General features: G+C 40.3%; 2 protein-coding genes across 3 annotated transcripts; one reads left to right on the top strand and one right to left on the bottom strand.

The window, feature by feature from the left end:
• Positions 1-318, top strand: LOC142164078 (uncharacterized). The gene has a single exon (XM_075221249.1). It carries the CDS (start codon positions 1-3, stop codon positions 316-318), a length of 318 nt encoding a protein of 105 aa, XP_075077350.1.
• An 8,459-nt stretch (positions 319-8,777) lies between these two features.
• Positions 8,778-10,244, bottom strand: LOC107807913 (uncharacterized). 2 transcript variants are annotated; one of them, XM_075222000.1, is made up of 2 exons: positions 10,051-10,244; positions 8,778-9,737 (listed from the first exon to the last, which is right to left on the bottom strand). In XM_075222000.1, exon 2 carries the CDS (start codon positions 9,732-9,734, stop codon positions 9,042-9,044), a length of 693 nt encoding a protein of 230 aa, XP_075078101.1. In that variant the 5' UTR covers positions 9,735-9,737; positions 10,051-10,244; the 3' UTR covers positions 8,778-9,041. The 2 variants fall into 2 exon arrangements, with proteins under 2 accessions (XP_075078101.1, XP_016487853.1); XM_016632367.2 differs by having other exon boundaries at positions 10,046-10,243.
• Between the last annotated feature and the right edge of the window lie 1,112 nt (positions 10,245-11,356).

The following is an 11,356-nucleotide window of genomic DNA, read 5'->3' as shown; positions in this document are numbered from 1 at the left end:
ATGGCCCAAAAGGTATCTGATCCAGGTAGCTTCACTATCCTATGCACTATTGGGAGTTATGCTGTTGCTAAAGCATTATGTGACTTGGGAGCCAGCATAAACTTGATGCCCTTGGCAATCTATACGAAACTGGGCATTGGCAGAGCTAGACCGACCTCAATGTTGCTGCAACTGGCTGATCGCACAGTCAAAAGACTGACAAGAATTATTGATGATGTGCTTCTGCAAGTGGGGAAATTTGTATTTCCTGCAGACTTTGTTATTCTTGATTGTCAGGTGGATAAAGAGATACCCATCATTCTGGGAAGGCCATTCTAAGCCACTGGGAGAGCATTAATTGATTGTGAGACTGGAGAGTTGAAAATGAGGTTGAACAATGAAGAAATAATATTCAACATTCAACAATCCACGAGGAGACCTAGTGAATTTGCAAACTGCTCACTAGTGGAGGCCGTTGATGTGATACTACAAGAAGAGGACGAGACCCTTAATGTCAAGGATCTACTAGAAACCTGCTTGATGAATTTGGGAGATATGGACGATGAAGGGTTGGCAGAGTGGGTCATGGATCTCGAAGGTCAAGGATTATGGAAAAGGGAACCTCAGTTCGAGCCCCTACGCTTAGAAAAGAGAGCAACACTACCTGCAAAACCATCAATAGAGGAGCCACCACAGCTGGACCTAAAACCGCTTCCAGCCCACCTCAGGTATGCTTTCTTGGGGCCTAATTCTTCTTTGCCTGTTATTATATCATCTGGTTTGCTAGCTGTACAGGTAGAGAAACTATTGAAGGTATTGCAAGAATGTAAAGGGAATCAACCCAGCCTTTTGCATGCACAAGATTCTTCTGGAAGAAGGGCATAAACCTTCCAGGGAACATCAACGACGTTTGAACCCAAATATGAAGGAAGTAGTAAAGAAGGAAGTGATCAAGTAGCTGGATGTGGGTATCATCTTCCCCATCTCTGGCAGCCACTGGGTCAGTCCTGTCTAATGTGTGCCAAAAAAGGGAGGAATGGCGATCGTACAAAATGAGAATCACGAGTTGATCTCGACTCGCATAGTCACAGGCTGGCGAATTTGCATGGACTATCGGAAACTGAACATAGCCACTCGAAAGGACCATTTCCCATTGCCTTTCATTGACCAAATGTTGGACATGTTAGCTGGGCGGTCCCACTTCTGTTTCTTTGATGGATATTCAGGGTATAACCAAATCTCAATAGCCCCAGAAGACAGAGAGAAAACATCCTTCACTTGTCCATATGGCATCTTTTCCTTTCGGAGAATGCCCTTTGGACTTTGTAATGCACCGGCTACATTCCAGCGGTGCATGTTAGCCATTTTCACTGACATGGTGGAGGATATTATGGAGGTGTTTATGGATGATTTCTCCGTGGTGGGGGATTCATTCGAAGATTGTCTTCACAATTTGAGAAGAGTGCTAAAAAGATGTGTGGAGACAAATTTGGTGCTGAATTGGGAAAAGTGCCATTTTATGGTACAAGAAGGAATAGTTTTAGGGCATCGAGTGTCCAGTAAGGGAATTGAGGTCGACCATGCTAAAGTTGATGTGATTGAGAAATTTCCACTGCCCACTTCGATCAAGGCAGTGAGAAGTTTCCTTGGGCACGCCGAGTTCTACAGGCGATTCATAAAAGATTTTTCCAAAATTGCTAACCCTTTATGTGAACTTCTTGAAAAGGATCAACCCTTTGTGTTTTCTAATGATTGCAGGTTGGCATTTGAGGAGCTGAAGAAGAGACTGATAACTGCACCCATCATTGTTGCACCCAACTGAGAGCAATCATTCGAGCTCATGTGCGACGCCAGTGATTATGCTATAGGAGCAGTCTTGGGGCAGCGAAAAGACAAGATGATGCACCCAATTTACTATGCAAGCAGGATGCTCAGCGGTGCACAGCTCAATTACACTGTAACGGAAAAGGAAATGCTGGCTGTAGTGTTAGCCTTCGACAAATTCAGGTCGTATTTAATTGGTTCAAAAGTTATTGTTTATACTGACCATGCAACAATTAGGTACTTGATAGCAAAGAAGGAGTCAAAGCCACGCTTGATTCGCTGGGTTCTTTTGCTACAAGAATTCGATCTGGAAATTCGTGACAGAAAGGGGACAGACAATCAAGTAGCAGACCACTTCTCAAGATTGGAAGGAGCTGAAAAGAGAATGGAGGTTGAAGACATAACAGAGACATTCCCGGATGAACAGTTACTTGCTGTGACAATGGAGGAGACGCCCTGGTATGCTGATATTGCTAACTATTTAGCAAGCGGTATTGTACCTTATGAACTCTCTTCAATTCAAAAGAAAAAGTTCTTCTGCGACTGTCGAGCCTTTTATTGGGACGAACCTCTATTGTTTAAAATATGTGTAGATAACATGATCCGGAGGTGTATCCCCGAAAAAGATCAACCTTCTGTTTTGCAGGCTTGCCATGCTTCACCATATGGTGGACACTTTGGAGGAATTCGGACAGCAGCAAAACTGTTGGAATCGGGATTGTATTGGCCTACTATGTTCAAGGATGCCCATGCTTGGGTCAAAAGTTGCGATGAATGCCAAATGACATGTAACATATCTCACCATCACGAGATGCTGATGACAACAATTCAAGAGGTGGAGATTTTTGACATGTGGGGGATCGACTTTATGGGGCCGTTCGTCAGCTCGTATGGTAACAAATATATATTGGTAGCGGTTGACTATGTCTCCAAGTGGGTCGAAGCGGTGGCTCTCCCAACCAATGATGCAAAAGGGGTAACAAGTTTCCTAAAGAAAAACATCTTCACACGTTTTGGCACCCCGAGAGCTATAATCAGTGATGGTGGAACCCATTTTTGCAATAGAGCGTTCGCACGTCTGTTGGAAAAGTATGGAGTTCGCCACAAAGTAGCCACACCGTACCACCCACAGACGAGCGGGCAAGTTGAAGTGTCCAATAGAGAAATTAAAAGTGTCCTGACAAAGACAGTGAATGCAAAAAGGACCGATTGGGCGAAGAAGCTGGATGATGCATTATGGGCATACCGCACATCATTCAAAACTCCAATTGGTATGTCACCGTATAAGTTGGTGTTTGGAAAGGCATGCCATCTTCTGGTAGAGCTTGAACATAAAGTACTTTGGGCACTGCGACAGCTGAATCTGGATATAGAGACCGCAGGTACCAGCAGAGTCACTGATTTACATGAGCTCGAGGAATTCAGGTTCCATGCTTTTGAAAATACTAGATTATACAAAGAAAAGATGAAAATGATCCATGATAAGCACAACTTAGATCGGAACTTCAAGCCCGGAGATCTAGTGTTGTTATACAACTCGAGATTGAGGTTGTTTCCGGGTAAGTTGAAGTCCAGATGGTCAAGACCTTTCAGAGTGGTGCAAGTGTTCTCAAGCGGAGTTGTGGAGATTGAATCCGAAGATGGGACAAACAAGTTCACGGTAAATGAGCAAAGGTTAAAACATTACCTTGGAATGGTCGAAGAGAAATGGGATAGAGTGGTGATAACTTTGGAAGTGCCCCAGTATGCGAACGAGGAGTGATAATGAAAGCCTGCGTCGTGCCGCGACGTTAAATCAGGCGCTTCGTAGGAGGCAACCCATGTTTTGTTGTAAATCGTCGTGCCGCGATGTTAACTTAGGCGCTTTTTGAGAGGCAACCCATTATTTTCTAAATTTGTTTGTTGTAATTGATTTTGAATGACTTTGACCGACCTACTAGTGTGCAGGGAAAAGATCACGCGCATCGGAAGGATTCAAGGGTCGAAATTAACCCAAGACTAGGTAAAAAAAATGCGACAAACACAAAAATTGGCTGGAGACGGAGATCAGCGGCCGCAGATTGGACCGCGGATTTAGGCCTATGTTCTGCCCCCCGTCCGCGGAGGCGGGTTGGACCGCAGATTGGGCCGCGGATTTTGGGACCCCCTCTGCCCAGTATCCGCGGCCGCGGAAGCCCGGGCTTGTCCAGGTAAGTTTTTTGATTTTAATCCCCCACCCCCTTCTTTTCCTTAACCCAAACCCTCACTTCCCCCACTTCTCTTCTTCCCTTCCTAACTCTAAGAAACCAAACCCCTCACTCCCCCCCTCCCCACTTATCTTCTTCCCTCCCTAACTTCAACAACCCAAATCCCTCACTCCCCCCACTTCTCTTCTTCCCTCCCTAACCTCAAGAACCCAAACCCTTACTTTCCCCCATATTTTCCTTTTAACATAAGACTCTTCTCCTTCCTTCTCTTCTCCACTCAACCGATCTTCAACCTCCGTTCTTCTCAAGATCTCCAAGTAAGTACATGATTTTATTCCTCTTTATTAGTATTTTTTTTAAAATTTTTATTTCCTTTTTTGTATAGGGTAGTAAAATCATAGGTACTTTTGTTTGGGATTTGCATTGTGGTTTATATGTGGTATATGGAGGCTATTTGAATTGATTGATTTGGAGGAAGCCATTGTTGGGTTTGATCTTTGGGTGACTTGGGGGTACATATGCACACTACTTGTTTGTTGATTTGTCTTAATGAGTGTTGAAGATAAATTGTGAACAATTATGCGAGTGAAGTCTGAGTAACCGCCATTGGGGCACATATTCCTCTATCCACTGATTAGTAGTATTTATTGTGAAGGTAAAATGCAACCCTCAAGGAAGAGACGCGCTACCGGGGCCTCATCAAGTGGTCATGGAGGCTCATCTCGGGGACGAGCACAGACCAGTGCAACTTAGTTTGATCGTACCAGGTTTGTCTCCAGAGCTACCCAAGACAGTTTCAGTTTGAAGGCCACTAAAAAACTTATACCGAAAAGGGGTATTGACAGGGTGTCCCTCCAGGATGAATGCCCTAATATGTATCGGGAGTTGATCAGGCACAGATTGGACAACTTTTTCGAAGAGCCGGAGGAGGGTAACTTGATGCTTGTTCGGGAGTTCTATGCCAACTGCCCCGAACATGAGGATAGAATATGCACTGTGCGACACACGAGGGTGGATGCATCGTTAGAAGCCATCAGGAGAGTGTATCGATTGCCTGAATTCAATGGGGAGGAGGATTTCTATGATACTTACAGGAGATAACCCATCACATGGAACAGGTTTTTCAGAACTATCTGTGCACCAGACAAAGTGGTAGTGTGGGTTGTGCCGGGATCGAAGCTACACTCTTCCTCACTCACTTTTGAAGGAAAATGCTGCTTGTACATCATCAACAGTCGCTTACTGCCGTCCCACAACACCACGAAGGTAAATGGTCCGAGAGCAACCTTGATATAGTGCTTCGTGAATGGCCACGACTTCGATGTGGCCAAGGTTCTTCAGTCTGATATATTCATCCGTTCAACATAGAAGAGGTATGGATTCTTTGTCCTCTATCTGATCACTAGATTATGCCGGGCAGCAACGGTGCCTGAGAACCCAAATGCGGATGGCATGGTAAAGAAAGAAACAAAGTTCCGGGCAGACAAAGTGACCATCGGGAAAGATCCGGTGGCACCAGGAGCAACTCATAGTGATGATTCTAATGCGTCGGAAGAGGGCGACGAAGGGCAGGAGGAGGTTGAACCTGTCTTACCCCCACAGGAACAAGCTGCAGTGGCTGAAGGACCATCCCAGGTTAGACGGAGCACGCGAATGACAACCCTAGAACAAGACATGGCAGGACTGCGTACTTCCGTCATGAAATTAGGGACCAGAGTTGACGCTTTGGCAACCCAAAATGCGAAGTCAGAAAAGAAAATCATGGGCTGGCTGCGTGCGCTGGGGAGAGCATGTCATCTCGACCCTGGCACTGTCTCCGATCAATACTGATCCACCAGGGAAGTTCCTTTACCTCACATTACTTTACTTTGTATGACATGGGGACATGCCATCTTTTTAAGTGTGGGGTGGGGGATACTTTGTTGTATGTAGATAATTTCGTAGTTTATTTGTATAAATCAATTTCGACTTAGCCCAACGATGGATATCATTCGACGGGTTTCTTAAGGGACTAAAGTCGAAAAAAAAAGAAGATTTTCTTTTGTAGTAGTGTATCAATTCCTCCTTGGTTTTTCTTCAAACCGCGGTTCTTTTACAAGGATTTTGTTTGAACCGGATGTAGTTAGCTTTTTATTTTTTTAGTTAGGAACTTATGGGCTATGGGCAAAATTAAAATAGTAAGCCTTGTTTGATTTCGTAATGCCTTGAATATAGTAGTTACTTTAGTGTGGCACTTAGGCTCATTTGTTGACTCTTGTAAGAAGGACTTAAAATGTATGTTCTTAATTTGGCTGAAATACCCTGATCTGAGTGTTTGATGATCTAATCTGGAATGAGTCATGCGCCATGTGTGTGGGAGGCTTGTTATATTTTGTGCACGACATTTAACGCCTAGAACTTGCCTTGTGTGTCTGCAAAGCGAAATGGTAGTCTTGTTTAGTATGAGAAGTTATATAGGCATTTCTTTGTTGAACCATATATATACATACTCCACCCACCTATTTGTTATGTACCATAGTTAACCCCGTTGAGCATGTAATCCTGTTTCCTTGGCAACCACATTACAAGCCCTATCCCTTGTTTGAATTGACCATCTTTTTGAATCCTCTACCTCTCGTAAGCACTGGAAATACTATGAATTTACAAAGGATAAAGTGTGGGGTAGTTGATGGAGCTTTTGAGTAGAACTAGGAAATAAGGAGAAAGGTAAATCTTGTTGGAAAAGGCCACTTGAAAAAAGAAAAGAAAAAAAAAGAAGAACATTGTTAATGGTGTATCATGTTGATTGGTAATAAATTTTTGGTGGCTTTTAAGGTGATTGTGCTCAAAGAAGAAGTGTTGGGTGGTATATGTGGTGTTAAAAAAATAAAAATAAAATATTGGTTTAACTTAGGTGTGGACTTGATTGTAAAATAAATGTATTAAAGTGCTTAGGGAGGTATAGTCACTATTATATATCCAAATATATCCTACCCAACCTACAATCTACATTACATCCAAATAAAGTCCTACTTGATCCTAGACTGAGTGAGCTCAATTAGTAGAGTCGTACACTACGGGCAAGCCTATAGTGCGTTTTTTATAGCACAAGAATGTCATTTCTGAGGGTGAGTGAATTCTGTTCCTTTTAAAGTTCCTCAGTGTGTATGAATTTAACTGATTGTGAAATGAGTCTCTTTTGTTGTGAGCGGGCACTTGATTCATGAAGGAGAGGTAAGTCTGGACCTTTGATATAGAGTAAGTAAGCCAGTTAGGAACATTGCGGGGCTAAAGGGAGTCAACTCTTGAGGTGTAGATGTAGCACTAATGTACTCAATTTATGTGAAATATTCTTGGTGTGACGAGTAGGGAAGTCGCTCAGTGAAATTAAGCCTCTTAGAGTGTGGTTTGATTGCTCAAGGACGAGCAATGGTTTAAGTGTGGGGTGTTGATAGTATGCTATATTCATGCAATTTAGACACTACTTACACTCTAATTTAGCCGCACTTTATTGATATTTGAATGCTAAAAAATAACAAAATTCTCTAATTAAGAATTTAATGCTTTGCAGGAGCTACTCCGAGCTAGGAGGGAGCTAACGAATGTTTAGGAGTCAACATGGAATGTGAAAGGGCAATCGAAGGTTAGCCCGGTCGAAAAGGAGCGATAAAAGCAAGCGAAACGACCCCTCCAGGTGCGCGGTCGCGGAGTGGGCCCTGAACTGGTCCACGAAATCAAGGCAGTGAGGTAGTCCAAATTCGCGGTCGAATCCGCAGCCGCGGGCGGACGAAAGCCAAACACGCAGGGTTAATTATATAATTTCCTAGGCGACTAACCTAAACCTATATGAAACCTAAATTCGCCTAGAAAGATGAGATAGTTGTTTTTAGAAGATTTTAGAGGCAAGAACAAGAGAGAGAAGACAGATAAATTCTTAAGAGTTTTCATCTTCTTCTTGATACTTCTATTTGTTGATTATGAATTATTTTAGTGATTTATTTTCCATTAGCATGAGTAGCTAAATCTGTTATCTAGGGTTGATGGAACCAATTGTTGGATGAAGTCTTGACTCTATTTTGTTTTAATTGAGCCGTATTTGTTCTATGATTGTTCAATTACGTATTGTATTGTGGTTAATTGAAATGGCTCTCGATTAATCGTGTCTATTCACCTTGTGTTGCTTGAGAAAGAACACTTGGTTAGATTGTTGTTAAACTACACCACTTTGGGGAAGTTAAGAGATTAATTACTTGAATTTAAAAGTGGGGTTAGAAATAACGAAGCTTTGGTGGGATGATTCTGAGTTGCATAAATTGTTAACTAGAGTAGTTCGAGAGAATGCTTCTAGTAAATTATCGTAATTGATCGAAAGGTAATTACGGTAGCCCGAAACTCATAATTCTCATAGAGTATTACAGCGAGATTATAGCTAAAGAGTTGAGAATTAATCCGACAATTGGGGAAATCAATAGCCCTAGATCCTTTTACCTTGAATTCAATTTTAGTCTTGATTATTGCTAATTTTATTGTCATTTTTCCTTGGCTAAATAAATTCCACTGATTATTCATAAAACTATTGCATCTGAAAGTTGTCTGAGCTTATCATTAGCATTATTTAAGGTTGTAGTAAATAGGTTAGTTCCTTGTGGGATTCGACTCCGGACTTGAATCGAGTTATATTTGCAGCGATCGCTTAGTCCTTCTTACGAGGCATATTTGGACGTGATCAAAATATAATGAGAGGGAGAGTGAACTCACTAATATGTAGAGCTTAGTAAAGTTACATCAAGAATCATAATGCAAAGATCGAACTCTAAAAAGATAATAATAATAATGAAAGGAAAGAGACAATCCAACCAATATACTATTACTGACCAAAAACTAAAAATAACTCAGCTCAGAACAATAATTTTTTAGCCTTCTCTTCAACAAAGTCTAATTCAGATCTTTTCCAATTCTGTACAAAATTTCAAACATCAGTTTCTCTTTTCCAACTCAATCCTCCAACTTTGGCCTGCCTCACTAAATATTCTTAAATATAATACTACTACTAAATTCTATCAAGACTGGAAATCAAAGCACAACCCTTTGATACTTAGTTCCAATAGAAGAATCAGAGTCATCAAAAAGACCTCCACCCCTTTTCTTGTTTAGTCTCCCACAGTTGTTAAAAGCATTAAAAATCGGATCTTGGGAGGGAATAACCACAGGGGGTGGTGGAATCTCATAAGAATCCATAGGTGGTGGAGGGTGCCGCCATTGAGGAAGAGGACCAGCAACAAGAATTGTTTGAAGTAGTGGCCCTGCTTTCATTACTGCTTGCAAAAATTTCCCATTTTCTGGCAATGGTTTGTCTATAACAATAGGAAATTCTTGTTCTTGTTGTTTTTCTACTAAATGGGATTGTTGAATGGAGTCTATAATAGGAGAAGAAACAATACTTTCATCACAATCTGAAGAAGAGAAGCCATTGTTTCTTGGTTCATCTTCAATGCTTGAAACTCCAGATAATATTGGACCTGTTTGTTGAAACTGTTGCTGTAGCAACTGCTGCTGTTGTTGTTGTTGTTGTTGGAGTAAGAGTTTCTCTAATACCAATGTTTGACATTTTTCTTGAGCTTCATTTTTGTCATTAATGGCTCTGTTTAGCAGATCTTTTAGTTGGATTATCTCATCATCTTTCATTTTTAGCTCCTCTTGAGCTTTCAACCTTGTATTCTCCAGCTCCAATGTTGTCAGCAACAGTGTTTGCCTCAGCTCATCCATGCTCTGAAATTTTCAAGAAAACACAAGAAAAAAGAAAACCCCATCAAGATTTTGCTTTCAAATTCCAAGAAAAAAATGGCAAAAAGTGCACAGAGCATTCCGCGTTCACGTATAGATTGAGAAGGATTGCAGCCAAAGGGGTGTGATATACCCATTTTACCCTGATGCAAGCATCAATAAATAATTTCATGAATCGAATCTGTGACCTATAGATCACACGGTCAAATTCCATGAAGATGGTCTTAAATTATCCATCAAAATGCTTGGAAATGTATAAAAATGTAGAATAGTGAGTGAGAAATAATTCTGACCTTGCCTTGGTAGAAGTAAGCCCAATTAAGAAGTGTAGTTCTTTGGTTATCCATAAGCTTAGTGTAGTAAATTTAGTTAAATTCTGATAGAGAATTCTTGTGTTTTTGTCGACAGAAGAAAGAAAAAAAAGGGCAGAGCAGTGTGATTGACTAATGAGAGACAGGAGAGGAGGAAAGTAGTATTGTTAGGTGCTCTGATTTGCTCCCTTATAAAGGACTACTTTTTGGGACTGTGTTGTTCATTTCTCACTTGCACTGTGTTCTTTTTCCTATAAGGGATCATTTTCTTTGTTAATTACCAAAATGGGACAAGAAGTTTTAAACAGAACATTTGGGCCAGGACATCTTGTAAAGTTGAAAAAAAAAAAAAAAAATTAGTGACAACTTACTTCTACACAAAATGACTTGGTTAAAATGATTTATGCACTTGGTAGAGTTGCTTTTCAAAGTCTTTTTGAAAATCTGTTTCCTACTTCTACAAATTCTTTTTTTAGATGGGTTAAAGGAGACTCTTTCCACGTGAAAATCAAAATAGCAGGGCCAGTTTTTTTCAAATTGATAATTGAAAAATAATCAACGTTTGCAAAGTCATTGAAAAATAATAATTATTTTGCTATAACATGAAAAATTCTAGCATGATATACTGGAGATTGATGCACTTGTGTATGAACTTCCAGCATATTATGCTGGAACAGTGGAACTCCAGCATACGGAAAGATCCAGCATAATAAACTGGAGATTGGAGCACATGTGTATAAACTTCCAACATATTATGTTGGACCAGTATATTATGCTGGAACTCCAGTATATTATGATGGAAGTTCACATGTAAAAACTTCGAACTCCAGTATATTATACTGGAATATTTTTCGGATTTTGAACAGTATTTTCGTTCAGATTTATCTTTACATGAAAAGTGGCTAAATTTAGATTACTTTTAAAATTATAACTATTTTTCAATTAAACTTGTAAATCTGACTATTTTTGAATTTCACCTTCTTTCCACCCCAGGGCTTTGATCTAGTAATTTTTAAGACATAGTTGCCGTTAGACTAAAATTGTTAAATTCTCTTGATATAATGTAACTATTACTCTAGCAGCAACCGTGTTATAAAAATTACCTTTAGCATGTTCAAATCCTTAAGTGTTAGTTTTTTTTTTTTTTTTAAATTTCTTTGTTAGAGATTCAACTCCAAATGACAACATTGATCATATGAGATTAAAAATAGGTCTAAAAACTTATTAGTAAGGCAAACAATATTAGTAAATAATTTATTTCTTTCTATCTAAATCTAGATGCACAAAATACTC

Source organism: Nicotiana tabacum, chromosome 9, assembly GCF_000715075.1.
Source record: "Nicotiana tabacum cultivar K326 chromosome 9, ASM71507v2, whole genome shotgun sequence".
Taxonomy (NCBI): Eukaryota; Viridiplantae; Streptophyta; class Magnoliopsida; order Solanales; family Solanaceae; genus Nicotiana; species Nicotiana tabacum.
Note: the sequence above shows the minus strand (reverse complement) of the source record. Positions and strands in the feature narration are given on the sequence as shown.